Source organism: Gigantopelta aegis, chromosome 14 (genome assembly GCF_016097555.1).
Source record: "Gigantopelta aegis isolate Gae_Host chromosome 14, Gae_host_genome, whole genome shotgun sequence".
Classification (NCBI taxonomy): domain Eukaryota; kingdom Metazoa; phylum Mollusca; class Gastropoda; order Neomphalida; family Peltospiridae; genus Gigantopelta; species Gigantopelta aegis.
The window spans coordinates 52,532,793-52,552,747 of record NC_054712.1 but is presented as its reverse complement, the minus strand read 5'-3'; the positions used below and the strand labels follow the sequence as shown (position 1 = coordinate 52,552,747).

The window sequence follows — 19,955 nt, the reverse complement described above, 5'->3', positions numbered from 1 at the left end:
CTGTAACAGGCCTATTAGTAACTCAATGTGCTAAAAATCAAACAAAGATACAAAATAGCAAGTTGACCCCGCCTAGAAAAGTGAACAATAAGTGGACGAGTGCAGATTTTCCTTGTCATCAAAGCTGGCTGTGATATGACCCTTAAATAGCACATCACAGTCACTTTGATGGTAAGGTTGTCTCCCTTCTTCAATGACATTTCTACAGACTGCAAAAAAATATATAACTTAATTTTCTCAGTAAATATTTTGTCACCAACAACCCCCTTGCAATTAAGAAAATGTCCACGGCAAAAAAAAAACCCACCCCAAAACCCCACTGAATATAGTCCAATGCAAAAAGGTGCTGTGTAGAATTAAAAACTCCATGACAATGCCGAGTGTTGCAGGCAAATGCAGTGGATGTCTGTAATAAGAAAATGTCCACTGCAAAAAAACATGCTGTTCAAAAAACGAAAAAGAAAAACTAATATAGTCCAAGGCAAAAAAGTGCTGAGTAGAATTATAAACTCAACTGCATTGCCGATTGCCATGGGCAACTGCAGGGGTTGCATGAATAAATATATATATACAAACCTTTTGTCACAATCATGTCATTTGCTTTTTTATGTACAAACAAAGACAGCAGATACATCATTTGACGTACCAGTAGTGAAGCAGTGATTTTGGGCACGAAAAACCCCAAATGGGTCAGCTGAGGTCATTTCCTCTTATGACCCAAGCACATCAAACAACTGTCCTATCGACTGAACTAAATCCTATCTCCAAATGAAATCAAAGTAAATATGCATTGATTATTAACATTGGTGAAATGCAGGCACACACGACACAGAGCTGGTGAATATGCTGTGACTTCTGCTCATCATAGCTAGCTGTGATATGAACACATGCAACATATCACGGCTACTGTGATGGCAGGATCACGCTTGTACAACAATCTCAGCATTCTTCAGCAAAACATCTTTCTTTCTTCAAATCTTCACAGCATTTCTGGTCCAGTTTTGTGCTCAAGCCTCAAGCTCATCAAAGCTGGCTGTGATATGTTATCCAAGTCGGCACATCACCACCACTCTGATGAATTGAAACCAGAAACTTCGGATCCAAGAGATTGTGGTTTCATCTGTATCACTTTCAGATACAACTGCACAAGAAGCTCAAAGCTGATTCTGCTGTAGACAACCGATGCTGGTTAACGGTCTCACTGTGAAGGATTTACTTAATGATTGTTGCTGTTAATCACATTAAAATCTTATTGTGCAGTGAAATAGAACCAATGATAGCTATTGCCAAGTAAAGAAGCTCATCAAAGCTGGCTGTGATATGGGGATATATAAGCATGTCACAACCACTTTGACAACTCCTGCATTGGCTAGCAGATTTCAAAACAAAAACATCCAATCATGCACCAAGTTAGAACAAAAACAAAATATAAATATTCAACCTAGCTTGTAAAATTTTGTATCACCTACATAAAAATGCAAACATCCAACTATCCATTTTAAAACATTAAAATAAAAAACAAAACTTGATCAAACCAGTGCTGCTGCGTTTCATAATATACATATATTTAAAAAAAACTTCACCCCCCCCCCCCCCCAATCAGGATTATAGGCATGCTTGCAAAACTATTTTGGACCAATTTAAACTGTGTTGGCTATGTTAAGAGTACCAATGCAGCGTTATTCCTACTTATTTAAATAAAAAATAAAAATAAAAATTACAAAATACATTAAAATGGAACAAATGTAAATTATTAATATCACAGTATACCTGTCAAAATCAACTAATCCAGTTGTAGATGAAAACCTGTGCAGCTCATCAAAGCTGGCTGTGATATGAATTCATCATACACATGTCACAGTCACTTTGACGACAACATAGGCTCAAACACTAAACCGAAATAGACTGGCCAACAAACTGCATTTCTGACCTTTACCGTTAAAACACACTACTGCCACCCAAGGTTTCTGCTGATGAAAAACAGCAATGGATCTTTATTTTCAAAAACATTTCCAGAGAGTATGGTACATCCTTCAATAGCGCCAATATACTAACTTATCCTACAAAGCTACTCTGGCTTCTACAAATGACAACTTTGTGAGAAAAACCCCCGAGAATCCCTGGAAGACTGTCAAGACCACTGTACTGATCCAAGCAGGCTGTGATATGATTAATTTTACACATCTCAACCACCTGATCAGTACAGCAACCATGTAGAGATTCCACCAGAATAATGTATACATTGCTGTAATCTACAGATATATATCCCGAGCTGTAGAAATGCCAAATGTAAAGATTCCTTCTCTGATGATTTTTGGTACGCATGGCTCATCAATACTGGCTGTGATAGGTCCAAATGGCATGCTACAACATCCAGTATTAACGCCCACGAGTTCCTAGATCCATCTAGCATGTTACAACATCCAATATTAACGTCCACAAGTTCCTAGATCCATCTAGCATGTTACAACATCCAATATTAACACCCACGAGTTCCTAGATCCATCTAGCATGTTATAACATCCAGTATTAACGTCCACGAGTTCCTAGATCCATCTAGCATGTTACAACATCCAGTATTAACGTCCACGAGTTCCTAGATCCATCTAGCATGTTACAACATCCAGTATTAACGTCCACGAGTTCCTAGATCCATCTAGAATGCTACAACATCCAGTATTAACGCCTAAGAGTTCATAGATCCATCTAGAATGCTACAACATCCAGTATTAACGCCTAAGAGTTCCTAGATCCATCTAGAATGTTACAACATCCAGTATTAACGCCTAAGAGTTCCTAGATCATCTAGCATGCTACAACATCCAGTATTAACACCTAAAAGTTCCTAGATCCATCTAGCATGTTCCAACATCCAGTATTAATGTTCCTAGGTCCATCTAGCATGTTACAACATCCAGTATTAATGCCTAGAGTTCCAAGGTCCATCTAGCATGTTACAACATCCAGTATTAACGCCTAAGAGTTCCTAGGTCCATCTTGCATGCTATAACATTCAATCAGGGCTTGAAACAGCATGTGGTCAGGTCGCCAAATGCTACCAATGTCCCATTCTGGCAACTTGAAAATTAAAAAATAATGTTGTTTGTCTCCAATATTATTTGGGCCATCTTCTTTAGAGCTTTAAAATATGACCCACTATTAATATTTGTATTGCATCGATTTATTCCACATTAAAATCTTGCTCGTGGTTCGCTTACCATAATTTACCAACATTATTATTTTTGGGGCCACCATATTTTTTTGCAAGTTTAGGGCCCTGCCAGTATTAACAACCACAAGTTCCTTGATCCATCGGCCATGCTACAACATCCAGTCTTAATTTCCATCAGTTCCTATAGCCACCTGACATGCTATATCATCCAGTTCTTAGGTCCATCTGGAATGCTACAACATCCAGTATTAATGCCCTGGACTTCCTAGATCTCGTTACGAAGGACAACACAAGATTCAACCGTCTGTGATGTACCAGTACACCATGCAAAAGACAGGATAGAAAGATGCTTCTATCTTACCCATCTCACTACCCATGTCTTTCACACAGAATACAAGTTTCTATTAATCCTGTGCAGATCAAATTATTTTCAACAGCCATAAGATTCCTTAGAGATGTAATCTCACACCATATCACATTACGGAAAACTACAAACTCAACTTCAGTCTCAATAAATTCACGTCACCACATTATAACATTTATTAATTCAAAATACTCCAACTATAAGTTTAATAATAAATCAGTTATAGCTATAATCTTGTCAACTGTTCTGATGTAACATACAAATCTGTTGCCATAGTAACAGTGGAAAAGCCCCTAGCTACTTTGTATAATAGATTTCTCTATGCAATATTGTGAACTCACCGCTACAGCTTCTGTACGATAATCGTCAAGGCTGTCAGGACTAGATAGGTCAAGAATTACATTCACTACTTGCTCTTCAATATCCTCTGTAAAATAAAATTAAAACCATTTCAATTACTCCAAACCTGAATCTCTCATTAACAATACTTTGATTAATTAGTTATTATTCTGGGGTCAACAATAACATTAAACACCCGCGCCCAAACTCCCAACCCAACAACTTTGCTGGATCTTAAGAAGGAGGACGGGTGGGGTTATTGTAATCTTAAAAAATAAACTCTGTATATCGTCATTTTAAAACGAACACTTTGCGTTATTCGCATTAAGTTTTTAAACAATTATTTTTATTATTAAACATTTTATTGCAACGCAATCAATTAGCTGCTCTCCTAACACTTTCCAGGCTAGTATGGAGAGGAGCGGGAGAGTGATTACTTGCTTTTCCTGGTAAAGACTTGATTAGTCACAAACTTCCTTACAGTTAAAATCTAATTTTCATTTTATGATTTAAAATTATTTGTTGATATAAATTCAATGATTAGTACTCATTTTAGAAAACAATATTCAGGATTCCATGTTTCCATGGGTCAGAACTGTAAATATATTACATCATTTATACAATTGCAGCAGAATTCTAAAACAGATATCGTCAAACTCAAGAAAGGAAGAAGGAAATGTTTTATTTAATGGAACACTTAACATTTTATTTACAGTTATATGGTGTCAGACATATGGTTAAGGACCACATATATTGAGAGGAAACCTGCTGTCACCAATTCATGGGCTATACTTTTCAATTAGCAGCAAGGGATCTTTTATATGCACCATCCCAGACAGGGTAGTACATACCATGGCCTTTGATATACCAGTTGTGGTGCACAGGCTGAAACAAGAAATAGCCCAATGGGCCCCATCGATCACAGACCTACCATGCATTGAGCTGGCGCTGTACCACTGGGCTACGTCCCGCCCCGTCAAACTCAATGTCCGATATCCATGCATGCTTCCATATTGTTCTCTTTTTAATATAAACCTAAATATTTAGACTATTATGCTTCCTTTTTCTTGCTCTAAAATGAGTAAACCTTGTTACACTAACCATTATTAAAAGTTGAATCATAGGTGAAAGCTTTAAAACTTGAATAGCTACTGACCTTTACGAACTAGCTCTTGTTCCAACAATACCAACAAGGCTGCTTGGCTTGTTTTCCTCACCTGAAAATAACAATATAAACACACAATGAAATTAGGAAAATTCGAGGCTTGTTTTTATTGGATGTATCAATTGATATAATACTTTCCAGGCAAAATAAAATTTTAACATGGCACATATAGATGTTCATCTCAATATATGTTAAAAAAAACCTCAATGTGTTAAAAAGAATAAGTACCAAAAAAAATCCTACATTTAATACTGTATATTTTCGCCTATCAATCGATCTTAGCTATATAGTTCTCTAATTTCAAGCCCTGTGTTTCTTTCTAATGTCAAAAAATAGTTATAGAAAATAATAATAATTCGTTAAGCCCAATTCAGTTTAAAAAAAATAAAAAATTGATTAAAAACTTTGAATAAGAGGCATTACTATGCAGATGATCTTTTACCTGATTATTGCAATCATTTAGGTACCGGACCACCATAGACAGGACATAAGTTGGTATTGCATCGGCAAATATATGCTGGTTTTCTTGGCAATATACGGCAATATGAGGAACCTGCTCCATCAACTCTGAACGTACAGATGGTTCTAGAGGGAAGAAAGATATCTCACATTATACGTTATTCACTTTATAAAACTGATCAGACTACACTATTGTTAAACCTGCTGAATTGCTATTTCCGTAAATTATCAAGTGTGGCAAATCAAACCTTTTTCTGCCTGCCAGTGTTTATAGTAGCTCCAATAAAATGTAACAATAGCCTGCTAAAGTAAGTTCAATTTTATTTTTGCCATGAAATATTTAATCTCACTATTTAATCACAGCAGCTGATGTTCAGTTTTCAATTCAATCATCAACAAGATTTTACCATAAAGCACAGTACGGAAACAGATTTTACAATAACCAAAATTATTAATTAATTAAATACATATACTAATAGGGACCATTTTGTTTTCAAAATCTTGATGAGCAGTATTTCTACTCGATTAAATTGATAAACAACTACTGTTAACATTTTAATTTTTTTATTTTTAATTTGAGCAGAAAATTGTCAAGCATAACCTGGCTAATGATACATACACACTTATGTTCAAACATACCTTGATCTTCAGAAAGTTTAACCATTGCTTTGAGAACAGCCATCGCATCTTCGTTACTCTCAGCAACAGTTCGCAGCGTGTCCAGAAGACCCCGTGCAACCATTTGCCTGATGGGTAAAACAAAAAGATTAAAAAATCATGTTTTGTTATATTGCAGCATTTACAAATACAATGAAAGAATTCTTAAAAATTAAAGAATATCAGTGACAGCTCTGGGTGAACAGAAAATTTTGCCCAATTATCTATTAAATAAAAACATTTGCAGAAACTTGGTTATCTTTTAATAAAATATCAATTACTACATGAAATTATTTCGCCCAATTAAAATAAAATTTGCAATTAGCGAATTTGGCGAGTGTCAGACCTAGCCCTGAATATTAACCTGAGAATTCCAATTCAATAGCCATGCCACTTCACTTTTTATGACCTAGATTAGAGCCAGAAGCTAACTAATTGTTTTATTATTACTATGGATTTATATTAATAATCAAGAGCTCATAGATGCAAACTTTATATTGATTTTTGTGGATCCTTAGGGCAGTGTTTCTGCCAGAATGTTTTTTTATTAAATCTGCAAACAAATTTGGGTATGAAAATTTTCAATTATCAGAGGCCTCGGTCAATAATAAAATCTGTTTTAGTTTCCCATACTAGCCACAGATACAATTTAAATCTCTGTAGCTAACAATGCTATAAAATCTGTCAAGACAACTGGTACACTATAATTTGAACACAAAATTTCTCAAACTGCATGCCTTTAAACTAGTAGTGCAAATAAATTTTATTTCTTTTAGATATTGTAATCCACAAAATAAAATTAAGTTATTAACTCCACCCCCCCCCCCCCCCCCACCATTTCTAACAGAAATTAGTCATTTACTTTTTCTTTTGCAACAATGGGAAAACACCTTTCTAAAAATAGATCACATTACTACTTTACAGAAAAACTATGACCTCCACACCAACCATCACCTTACTTTTGGTTCAGTTTATCATTTTGGGATGCAAATTGTTGTAATTGGCCATGTGATTACTATATTTTATTTTGAAACTTTTCCTACTTGTATGCAGAGCACAATATTATGAATAATAAAACATAAAAAAAAAACCCTATAAGTTTGTGAATTCAAGCAAGATGACTAACATAAATGCACATTTTGAAAACTGATTTGAAATGTGAACAGATCAATACTTCTAATTCAACTGATAAATTAATCAAATAAATTATTGATCATTCCAGTCCAACTAAAACAAATCGAAGAATGGAGTGCAAGAGAACTTTACAAACCTGTTAAAAATGTTGTCGCTGAGCAGGTATTTCTCCAGTCGCTGCAGGGCTGTGAGGCTGTCATCAATATCATCACCAGCTCCATCATTAAAGCCATATCCTAAAAGAAAAGAAACAAAACCAATGTATTTTCAAAATATGGGGTCTACTATTGAAATTTATCTAATAAATTGTGATGCAATATCAGAATCAAACATCTCACATTTTAAAAAAAACAATTTTGGAAGTTTCATAAATAATTTACTAAATGTTCTGTTCTCCCAGATCTAGCCCTGAATATATTAGATGTATTACATTCACTATATTAATTTTCCACTCATCTATATACCCCAGTGGTCTAAAAATACTAAAAAAAAGTTCACGATTTTCACGTGGCAAGGACATTGTGTGTGAAATCACCCAGTGGGCGTAGAAAGGGGGAGAAAAAGAGAAAGAGGTGAATCAACCAAATTGTATATAGAGTATCCTATATTTCAAAGTCTATAACGGAGTAACCAGTGGTCCTATTTTGATGGGACTGGTATCTCTGGAATGGAATTTCCCTAGGATTCCAAATCTGCCAAACTATCTGGGGTGCAGAAATGAAAAACATTTCACAGACCTTCGGATTTCACGGTAACAATCGTTTCCAGTACATTGTCGGTAAAATCACAGAACTGAAATTTTGTTTCCCCATGAAAATTCAACAAAAATAATATATATAAAATATGTTTTTTTAAATTATGTTTATGATATCACGCTACTGGAGTGTGTGTTTGACATAATCACGAGACCAGATTTGGATTGTTGTGTTAATTGAACTTTTTAGTGTTCAGGTAAACCCGAATTAGTGTTCCAACCGATGCTCAAATCAAACGCGTTACACATTTGAACCAAAATCACTGGCACTAATTATTTGTAGTGTATCTTTTCAATATAGTGGTCAAGAAATAGTACTTAAATAATTGGTCTCCAAAACATTTTTTACTTAACAGGGCTCGAAGTTCATGTAACGAATACGATACGTATCACAAATATGGAGTCGAATACAGATAATTATTTGTGAATACTAATAATTACAGTCTACCAATACAATAGTAGCCTACTGGCTTGCTGAATGAAGCAACCCACTAGTGAACAAAAGTCAAAAATAGCATTAAACTTTGGAATGAGACGCTGAAAATTAAATAAAACTAAATTACCAAGACGCAAAACCAAAACAAGCAATGCATGTCAACAGTCTAGTAGAAAAAGATGCTCTTTAGGCTGTGGTCACATCTCCTGCTGTGTTGAACACTCTCCAAAAGTTTTTGAAATTAACACGCTGTATTGAAAAACAATTAATTTTCGGGCTTTTTTTTTTTTTAAATAACAAATTGATCTTTGTTTTTATACATGTTGAGGTCATGTTGTTAATTATTAACTGGATGACATTAATGGTGGTGTGTAATCTTTAGGTTCTAAGACACCCAAGATCCACTAATGGTTATCTAGTTTGGATAATATAGGGGTTTCACAAAAATAATTATTAAATGTATATGGTCTCGCTACAGTTCACTTCCGGGTGATAGTTCATTGATCACGGTCCACTATAGTTCCTAATTGTGACACATGTTAAGGTTCACATATTCACTTCCAGGAAATGGTGAAGAATTAAAATATGTATGTTTGGTAAGCCTTCTGGCTGTATTTTGCCATGTTATTTTGTAATAGTGTGCATCGACCTTTTGGGACATGAGACAGACAGCCGGAGTGAATTGGTTAATGAACCACCTGTTAGGACACATAGCAAAAAACTGAGATGGAAATGTTCCCAATTTTGGAGTGAAAATAAATGCTTATATAATATATTTTCGCAATGGTGTATGTTGTTAGTGCCAACGAGAACCCGTTCTATTGGCAATCTTCATTTGAAGCTGGGCAATTTAACATGGGTTTCAATGGCAGATAACATCTGTGTAGTGAGACCTAAATTTACTTTAAATATTTACACATGTGTACCTACATGCATTTACAATGTTTTTAAAAAGGATTTTAAGTTTGAATCCTATTACTAATTGTTTAGCTACTTTTACAGATCGACATGGTTATTGACTTAAAGATGGCAGCATTCTCCGATGAGTGGGTGGTTATTGATTTTTTCTTTCTTTTTCATTAGCCACAAAATTTATTTACATACAGCACTACTAGTCCTTTTAATCAAAGAAATAACCTGACAGACACAAATCAGACTTTTATATCCCCTCCTATCACAACTACAAGGTTGAAAATTAGCAGTCGCCCGTGGCTACCTTTATTGGCTAAGGGCAACTAAGAAGTTTGCAAAGGTAGTCCCGTTGGGTGGCCGCTGATTTTAGGGTATGGCAAGTGTCAATCTAATTAAAATGAGCTCCACTATTACATGTGGATCTAACAGCAGCCCGTTGGAGCTCATATCCAGTTGACCTTTCATTTTAAAAAGAGTTATTTGAGTTGTTTGTAGGTTTAAAACTTAAGAAAATGCTTTTATATGAATTTAAACTTTATTCATTATGAAGTTACATGCCAATTCATCGGTTTCCTTTTGAAGCAAACGGACTATATACGATGAGCACATGGTTATTATTCAACAAAGAACATTCTACCTTTCATTTTGGCTGTGCGGTTAAATTTGAATGTGATAATTGGAGGGCTAGTTGAATTTGAGAAGGGCCACTAAGATTTTTCTTGAACTGACCCTGCTGGCTAGCATGGTTTTCATGTTAATTTTCAATCCTGCAACACTGTAATGCTGGGGAAAACATGCACAAACACTTCACCCCATCCAAAAAAGGGCACGAACTAACTATAAACTTATGTAATACTTGTTTCAGCGGCTGCATCATCCATTCACAAAGATTGTGACTTACTTTAGTCAACATTATTTGGCGCAAATTTTTAATGACTGATTAACCTCTATGTAGGAGATCAAACAAATTAAACACTAGAAATTTTACAAGATACTACTGTTTTTAAAAGAATACATAATTGTTAACAAACAACCCCCACCATTCAACGCGTACAATTCCAATGACGCAAAACGCTGCAGGAATTGCTTAATTGTTGAACAGCTCCTGTGAGAAAGCGTGGAAAGACTTGCAAAGAGGATGCTTTGTTGTCTAGCACAGCCTAAGAGACCTTTGTGAATAAGGCCCCATATCCACATTTTCAGTGATTCCAAACATTTTGTCTCATGTCAAATCGACCCTACTTACTAAATCAGGGCTCAAAACAGCCTGTGGCCAGGTCGCCAAATGCGACCAATGTCCCGTTTGGCAGGGATTTACCTTGTTTTTCTGAAATGGGGGTCCCTTGGACTCACCCTCTTTCTTTTCTGGGGTCCTTAAATATTAGAAAATAATGGTGTTAATCGCCCAAATAATATTTGGTCGCTCTTCTTTAGAGCTATAACATATGAGCCACTATTAATATTTGTATTGCATATATTTATTCCACATTAAAATCTTGCTTGTGGTTTGTTCACCATAATTTGCCAACATCCATTATTAAGTTTTGGGCCACCATATTTTGGGGCGAGTTTTGAGCCCTGTGTAATATTATAGTTTATATTACCAATAAAAAATTTGATAGTTTAAAAATATTTATGTAGAATAATAGCTATTTGTTTTAACTCGAAGGATCAGTCATTTACTGTGATCCGTTATTGTTTAACTGGCACTGTACTTGATATGTAGTGTAATTATGTGTAGAGCTATTATAATTGTTTCAATCAAAACATTTATTTAATGCTAGATAAAGAAAGAAAGAAGTGTTTTATTTAACGATGCACTCAACACATTTTATTTACGGTTATATGGCCTCAGACATATGGTTAAGGACCACACAGATGTTTTTAGAGGAAACCCGCTGTCGCCACATAGGCTACTCTTTTATGACAGGCAGCAAGGGATCTTTTATTTGCGCTTCCCACAGGCAGGATAGCACAAACCATGGCCTTTGTAGAACCAGTTATGGATCACTGGTCGGTGCAAGTGGTTTACACCTACCCAATGAGCCTTGCAGAGCACTCACTCAGGGTTTGGAGTCGGTATCTGGATTAAAAATCCCATGCCTCGACTGGGATCCGAACCCAGTACCTACCAGCCTGTAGACCGATGGCCTAACCACTACGCCACCGAGGCCGGTTTAATGCTAGATAATAAATCAAACATAATAAATATTATTAAATGATGTAATCTGAGGTGAAAAGTTGATTGAAACATGCAAGCGGTTTTGCGTTAAAATGGGGAAAAAGTGACATCTTTTAACTCATTGAAAATTAATATGCACCGTTTCGGCATTTCGATCAGAACACTTCACCTAAATTTAACTTTTACGAAAACGTGCGACAATTGCTGATGATACATATTTGTTTTGATGAGAATGGTCAACTTTGCAGTTCTTTCATTCCGACATGACATTGGTACTGTCGGTAGCCAAATTAGCCATTAGACAATTTTTATAAAAAAAATGGCTAATAAAATTTGCAGGATGCTAAAATTCTAGCTACGCCTTTTCTGTCTTCTGCTGTGAACAAACGGTTACATAATCTATCAGACACCTCAAACATAATAATAATACCAAATATTCAATTAGCGTAATAGCGATCTCGCCACTGTTAACAAGAAACAGTGTCATCCAGAATACAGTGTATGCCCAATGATGCTTGCTTATTTTAATAATCACGGTTATTAATTTTAACGGCATACATTTAACATGTATGACAGCAATGTGACGGGGATTCAATGTCTGGAAGATCTGTAACTGTTATTTTAACTTTTTAAAGTCTTTGAACCAAAGTAATAAAAACAGACCGACAATGCGTGTCAATTTGAATACACATGCCAGTTAAGGGCCAAAAGACATGTAGGCTGTCTCAAGGGCTAAGTTCAGCCAGACCAAGCGAAAACAAAACGTTCGCTAGACTGGTTTGTGTGATTCACGTTAAACAAAATGGACATGATGAATACTGATCAAATAGTTTGCGAACATTAGGAAGAACGTTCGTTGGTTGAACTGAGGACAGCTTGCGGACATTAAACAATACGATTACACAGTATGACAAACAGGGCTAGTGGGTTTGTGAAAACCACTAGCCCACCAAGATAAAGCACTAGCCCAAATTCCTGATCAATTATAACTGGATTTTTATATAATTTTTATTGTTGAAGTATGCCTTGTTTATACTCAAATATGTTAATTTGACACATTTATTTTTTATAACCTTTTTTGGGGGGGCATTAGAATGGTTTTGGTTATGCAAAAAGGTGTGCGATCTCACTCACATGCCAAGAGAACAGTCCACTTTGTTAAAATAAGAGTCATCACTAATAGCAAAAATGTAAACAATACTAACTACCTGTTGCCTGAGTTTATTTTGAAATCTGGTCACTGGCATTGTCGGCGATTAACTTCATGAATAATAGGGACATACATAAAAACCAGTGTACTTTCCAGAGTTATCCTCCTTACATGTATTAATATGGCGGCAAAACATTAATTAACTGATACTTTCAGTTTTATTGTAGTGATCTGTTGTCAGTGTTTATAAATAAAGTTGTTGTCTGTGCACAAAACCATGCTGTACAGTGCCATACGGTAACAGCCAAACAGCTTTCACCATCTACTAAGGGAATATTTCGCTTTGATGCTGTTACTTGTTTGCGATGTACAAAACGTGAAAACCAAAGTTTGTAAAATAATTTTCTTTTTTTCAAATATTGTACATTATTGTTCTCATGTGCTGAAAATAAGAAATACTTCAATATTGGTAAGTCGTTTTTCATGGGTCGACTTATAAACGGGTCAAGAAAAAAATACATTTTTAGGGCTTGAAATTAGGGACTCGACTTATAGCCGAGATCGACTTACAGGCGAAGATATACGGTACACATTTACGAGTAAAATAAAACAAACACTTAAATCATGTTGTAACTTTCAGTTTTTTGTCGTGTCGTACGTTTGGTCTTTTGTCAAGTGCGATCCATCGTTATTGTTCCGTTTTCGCTTTTGCACTCCCCCCGGGGAAAAATAATTGAGCAAACTCTTGGTTGGTATCTAAAGACACTATTAAAATAATTAAATTTAAATGAGGGTACGACAGTGTGACACACGGTAATAGATGGTTCAGTGTATTTGGTAGATGGTTCAGTGTATTTATTAGTTGGTTATATATTTAGGGCCTTCTATTTATGTCGCCAGAAACGGTGATGCCAATTGCTCAAATACAGGGCATTATCCAGTGTCAGACCGATATCAAAAGAATTTAACGGCAACATCTAATCCGTTGTTAATTGATGAACAAAAAAGGTATTATCTTGTATCGGTAGCTGTGACGTATTATCCAAACCGCTACACGTAACAGGCCAAGCTGAGTCATTGCATATGTGGTTACCATTAAAGTAAATTGTTTTCCGGATTGCCGATAACCACATGTCAGTGAAGTGTTAAATTAGAAAACAATAGGTAAATAAAACAAACACTGAAATTCAAAGCATGGCTGGGGTTTACTTGATTCGTCGCGATTGGTGATTTCCAAGTTCTTAGCCTAAAACATATGTGCGAGATTAATTAACCAATCAAAACACGCATGTCATTAGACTTATTTCCTGTGCCAGAAACTTGAAAGGGAAGGGTAAACAATGCATGCTGTAACTGACAATGTAGAGATAGCATGTTACTGCAGTTTGCAAACCTAGCTTAAGTAGATTATTATTATATATACTGATTGTGTTGTTGATATTATTCGATGACACACATCACAATCACATTTATTAAACGAAATTTCAGCAGAGAGAAAAAGAAAAAAGAAAGAAAAAAACAAAAAACCCACGATAGAGCGATAACGAGAGGAGGGGGGGAAACCACTAGCCCTGCGGGCTAGTGGTTTTGCGCTTCTCACTAGCCCTAACTTAAAAACCACTAGCCACGGGCGTCGGGCTAGTGGATTTGTCGAACTCTGGATTACACAGAAGTAAATATAAATATTGATTTAGTTGTTCGCATCAATGAATACCGGCATCAATGAATACTGAACTGCAGTTTTCATTTATTTCCATTGTCTTTGTTAATTTCGTACCCATGGTCAAGAGCAGGCATGCAGATCGCGATTGCGGGAAATGAACATGCACTATTTATACAAATTGCAGTTAAAGGTACACTGAATAAAATTAGTTTACAATAATCATATTTGTTAGCTAATTTTAGATATAAATGTGTAAGACTGAGGTTACATTTAGTAAGTTAGCTGGATTTTAAAAAGACCGTAAACTTTAATTTCATTAACGTCTTTTTATATATAAATGGAGTATATGAAGTCGGCATTCTTAGCCTAGGTACAAAGAAAAAAAAACACCCTTCATAAACATCCACCCACCCCATATTTCTGTATGTTTGTTAATTTAATGTCATAAGCCTTAGTAGTGGGGTGGGTGTACAGGGTACTGGCTTCCAACTCTGAAGATAATGCACCCCCCCCTCCCCATCGCTGAAAAATCGAAGTAATATATTAACTGCCCCTACCCACATTGAGGTTTTGGTATTCAGTTTATTCCAGTTTGTACACAATTAGCTGAAAAATGCATTTTCATATTCTGATATAAATACTTTAAACAGTAACGCACAAAACAATTTTGGTTAAAGCATTTTCAATATGGCCAATAAAAATTCCATTTGGCTAAAATTTTGGCTACAGGTATTTTTGATCTAGGGTGAGCCCTGTTAAACTACCAGTGTTCTCGCTGCTCTATTTAAGCGGGGCGGCCCGCCCTGCTATTGCCGTCCTCCTTTATTTTTCTGCGCCCTTCTTTATTTTCCAGCAACTATCTCCGCTTTTTCCCCAAATGCACACATTTTTCCACACATAAAAAACTCCACAACGATCAGTCTGCACACTGGACATCAAAGGAAACAAGCCGCATTGTGTACGAAAAAGCAACTGACGAAATATTTAGGACAGTTACCGGAACGTAATTTAATAGTATTTTTAACAGCCTCTAGTTTGTCCCATACCTGTATTCATTTGTACATTTAATACAAACAATATAAGTTATATTTTATTTGAGCAATGAAAACATTTTAATTTTTTTATGGATTCGGCAATCTCCGACTGAAAACTACCCCCACTTATTTGGCGTCAAATTTGTCACATGTTCAGAACGGTCACTCTCTTTTGTTTCCACTAACTGTCGTCTGATATTTTGTCCTCAGTTAGATATAATTGATTGTAACTGACGATTTTTACTTTCTGTCATTTCTGTCATTCTGTTTATTCAGCAGTTCTTATAACACATTGTAAACTTTTCATTTTGGGGGGATATCAACGCTTATAAAATCAACGGAAGTGGTAAGTGTTTAGCATTAAAATCATACATCTTGGGTGCCAAATAATATATACACCGCCACTACAAAAACGAAACTAATTTTTATCAGTTGGCGATATTTTATCACAGCGATCGATTCATTCGATGAAGATGGGAATAACAAAAAATGTGTTCGACATTAGGGGATCCCAAACGTCTTTTTTGTTTTTAGTGTATCTTGAAATCTTTATTAAAATAATAATCGGTTCAGCAAAACCGAAACTGCCAGTCAGACCGATGACATCTTCGGTTCAATTAAAAGACGAGTGCTTGTATTTCGTATAAACTTTTTGTAATCAAAATAAGGAGTGTCTTTCAACAAAGTCTATCAACACACAACAACATGGTAACCATCAAGCTCTCCACCCCACCCCCGTTTTCTTTTCTTTTCGTTTTTTTTAAGGGTGTGGTGCTGCGCGGCCGCCCTCCTTTAATTTTCACCCAGCGAGAACACTGTACCATTCTATGAAACGGTGCAAGGAATCCGGTTATGTTCCAAATTCAAGATGATTGTATTTTGGTGGAAGACTGCATCTAGACTACAAAATGTGTAACTCATGCATGCTCAGTATAGTCAGGATGCGGCAACAGTTAAACATTTTTTTGCATCGAGTACTTATATGATTAATCCTGAGCAAATCAAAAGAATATGGTAAAAATGAAACGCGAGTAACCGTGGAATTGCCTTTCATTGAAACAAAGTAATAACAGAATTCTGTGAATGTTTTGTTTTTTAAAAAGTAAAACAAAGTATTCCGTCACACAAAAATATGTGTTTTAAAAAATGTGATTTGCTGCTACCTATATATACTGAACAAAAAAAGAAACTTCTGATTTGTACATATAGTATTTGTTGTGTTAAAGAATTCATTGTGTAATGAAATTATACAGGTAGTATTAGCCTTGAGCTGTATTATCAGGATTCATGAATTTTATCGATTATTTTTGCACTGTTAATCGTCGACAATGTGAAATTCAATTTGCACGTGCATGCATGGTTCGACATGTCCCGTGTAGTATTCGGTCAATTTGTTTTACTTGTCTTACTGACATTGTTGTCAAGTGAACAAAAATGCTTCAAAATCTGTAAAAAAAACTAAGTTTTTTTTACATTGTAGCATTTTTAGTATGCCAAGAATACCCAATAATTTACGCGAACGGGCGATTGGCATGCTTGATGCTGGCATGTCGACAGAAGACGTTGCAAGGCATGTTGGGAGTTCTAGTCTAGTGATATGCAATCTTCACCAACGACGTGCCACGTCGTGGACGTCCGCGTGGTCAAGACCGCTATATCATGAACACACATTTGCGCAATCGATTCCAAACTGCCACTGCTACTGCTGCTAACACACCTGGGCTTCATAATAACCGAATCAGTGGGCAAACCGTTCGTAATCGTCTGCGGGAGAACGGTTTACATGCACGATGTCCTTACGTCGGATGCGTTTTAACGCAACGTCATCGTCTAAATCGTCTTAATTGGGCACTTGTACACACTCGTTGGATACGGCGACGCTGGAATGCCGTTCTTTTTTTGGATGACTGTTGTGTTCTTGAACGAGATCGTTTCGGGGGTGGGGGTTGTGTCATGGTCTGGGCAGCCATTGCCCATGGTTATCGTTCACCACTAGTCGTCACTGATGGCACCGGCCTCGGTGGTGTCGTGGCAGACCATCGGTCTACAGGCTTGTAGGTACTTGGTTCAGATCCCAGTCGAGGCATGGGATTTTTAATCCAGATACCGACTCCAAACCCTGAGTGAGTGCTCCGTAAGGCTCAATGGGTAGGTGTAAACCACTTGCACCGACCAGTGATCCATAACTGGTTCAACAAAGGCCATGGTTTGTGCTATCCTGCCTGTGGGAAGGTGCAAATAAAAGACCCCCTTGCTGCCTGTCGTAAAAGAATAGCCTATGTGGCGACAGCGGGTTTCCTCTACAAAAAATCTGTGTGGTCCTTAACCATATGTCCGACGCCATATAACCGTAAATAAAATGTGTTGAGTACGTCGTTAAATAAAACACTTCTTTCTTTCATTGATGGCAATTTAAATGCTCAACGCTACCGCGATGACATTCTCGCTCATCACTTCATTCCTGTGTTCCATAACAACGCCAACATCTCGATTTTTCAGCATGATAATGCCACCTCTCATACAGCTAGACACTGTAAATTTTCTTAGGACAAATAACGTTGATTTCATTGATGACTGGCCCAATAAAAGTCCTGATCTCAACCCCATTGAGCATGTCTGGGATAGTCTGGACAAAATAAGAAACTTCCGCTAACTTTGCTTGAACATAACTTGATGAAAACAAACCGGGGGAATAATTGTTATACATGCGTTTAAAGAGTGTTCCATGATGCATCGTTTGGTGCAAAAATCATGGCCATGGGTTAACAGAAACTAGTGGTAGGGGTTAAAAATAAAAACACCCACTTAATAACTGGTATGACCACCTCGAGAATTGACCACTGCAGTGCATCGCAGATGCATAGAATTGACTAAAAGTGTTGATTTCTGCCTGTGGAATATTGTTCCATTCCTGAACGAGACTATCCCAGGCATGCTCGATGGGGTTGAGATCAGGACTTTTAGTGGGCCAGTCATCAATGAAATCAATTGTCCTAAGAAAATTTACCGTGTCTCTAGCTGTATGAGAGGTGGCATTATCATGCTGAAAAATCGAGATGTTTGCGTTGTTATGGAACAGAGGAATGACGTGATGAGCGAGAGAATGTCATCGCGGCAACGTTGAGCATTTAAATTGCCATCAATGATGACTAGTGGTGAACGATAACCATGGGCAATGGCTGCCCAGACCATGACACAAGCCCCACCCCCGAAACGATCTCGTTCAAGAACACAACAGTCAGCATAGCGTTCATTTCTCCAACAGTAGACACGCACCCTGCCATCACCACGCTGTAAAGAAAATCGGGATTCATCCGAAAAAAGAACGGTATTCCAGAGTCGCTGTATCCAATGAGTGTGTACACGTGCCCAATTACGACGATGACGTTGCGTTAAAATGCATCCGACGTAAGGACGTTGTGCATGTAAACCGTTCTCCTGCAGACGATTACGAACAGTTTGCCCACTGATTCGGTTATTGTCAAGCCCAGGTGTGTTAGCAGCAGTAGCAGTGGCAGTTTGGAATCGATTGCGCAAATGTGTGTTCATGATATAGCGGTCCTGACCACGTGTTGTAACATGCAGACGTCCACAACGTGGCAAGTCATTGGTGCTTCCTGTCGTTCGAAATCTTATGCGAAGATTTCATATCGCTCGAGTAGAACTCCCAACATGCCTTGCAACGTCTTCTGTCGACATGCCAGCATCAAGCATGCCAATCGCCCGTTCGCGTAAATTATTGGGTATTCTTGGCATACTAAAAATGCTACAATGTAAAAACCTTTACCTTTTTTTAAAGAAATTTTGAAGCGTTTTCGTTCACTTGACAACAATGTCAGTAAGACAAGTAAAACAAATTGACCGAATACTACACGGGACATGTCGAACCATGCATGCATGTGCAAATTGAATTTCACATTGTCAATGATTAACAGTGCAAAAATAATCGATAAAATTCTAGAATCCTGATAATACAGCTCAAGGCTAATACTACCTATATAATTTCATTACACAATGAATTCTTTAACACAACAAATACTATATGTACAAATCGGAAGTTTCTTTTTTTGTTCCGTATATGTATGTGTGTATATATATATATATATATATATATATATATATATATATATATATATATATATATATATATATATAGGCTTATTAGCCAGTAAGCGGCAGCAAAAACTAACTTGGTGTTAGTGAGAAGTATGTTGGCGTAATTATTCACACATTCAGGGCATAATTTTCCCCCCAGACAAACGATATGTCGTTCATGTGGTTTTAGTGTCTCCAATGGTTCAAATACAAATAAAAAGGTTAACCGGCAACGGTAATCAAATGAGAATCTAAGATAGGCGATTTTCTCCAAATTCTTATCATAAATACTAAATTATTATTATTATTTGGTATGCTGGGACTAACTTGAAAGCTGCCATTTACATTTCAGCACACTACCCCACTGGTTCTGTTACAGGGGAGTACTTGTTGGCACCAAACAATAGCCTGAACGAAACAGGATTTCCCTGAAGCTTTG

The 19,955-nt window shown here is 36.6% G+C and overlaps 1 protein-coding gene across 9 annotated transcripts in view; it reads right to left on the bottom strand.

Moving 5' to 3' along the window:
- LOC121388461 (serine/threonine-protein phosphatase 4 regulatory subunit 1-like) overlaps nt 1-19,955 on the bottom strand; it is a 50,481-nt gene that overhangs the window by 23,118 nt on the left and 7,408 nt on the right. For all 9 annotated transcript variants that reach the window (XM_041519805.1, XM_041519806.1, XM_041519804.1 and 6 more), the window contains exons 2-6: nt 7,427-7,526; nt 6,139-6,245; nt 5,483-5,625; nt 5,032-5,092; nt 3,878-3,963 (exon numbers count right to left, since the gene is read on the bottom strand). In XM_041519805.1, the coding sequence (XP_041375739.1) occupies nt 3,878-3,963; nt 5,032-5,092; nt 5,483-5,625; nt 6,139-6,241 (393 nt within the window). In that variant the 5' untranslated portion in view covers nt 6,242-6,245; nt 7,427-7,526. The remainder of the gene's footprint in view (nt 1-3,877; nt 3,964-5,031; nt 5,093-5,482; nt 5,626-6,138; nt 6,246-7,426; nt 7,527-19,955) is intronic.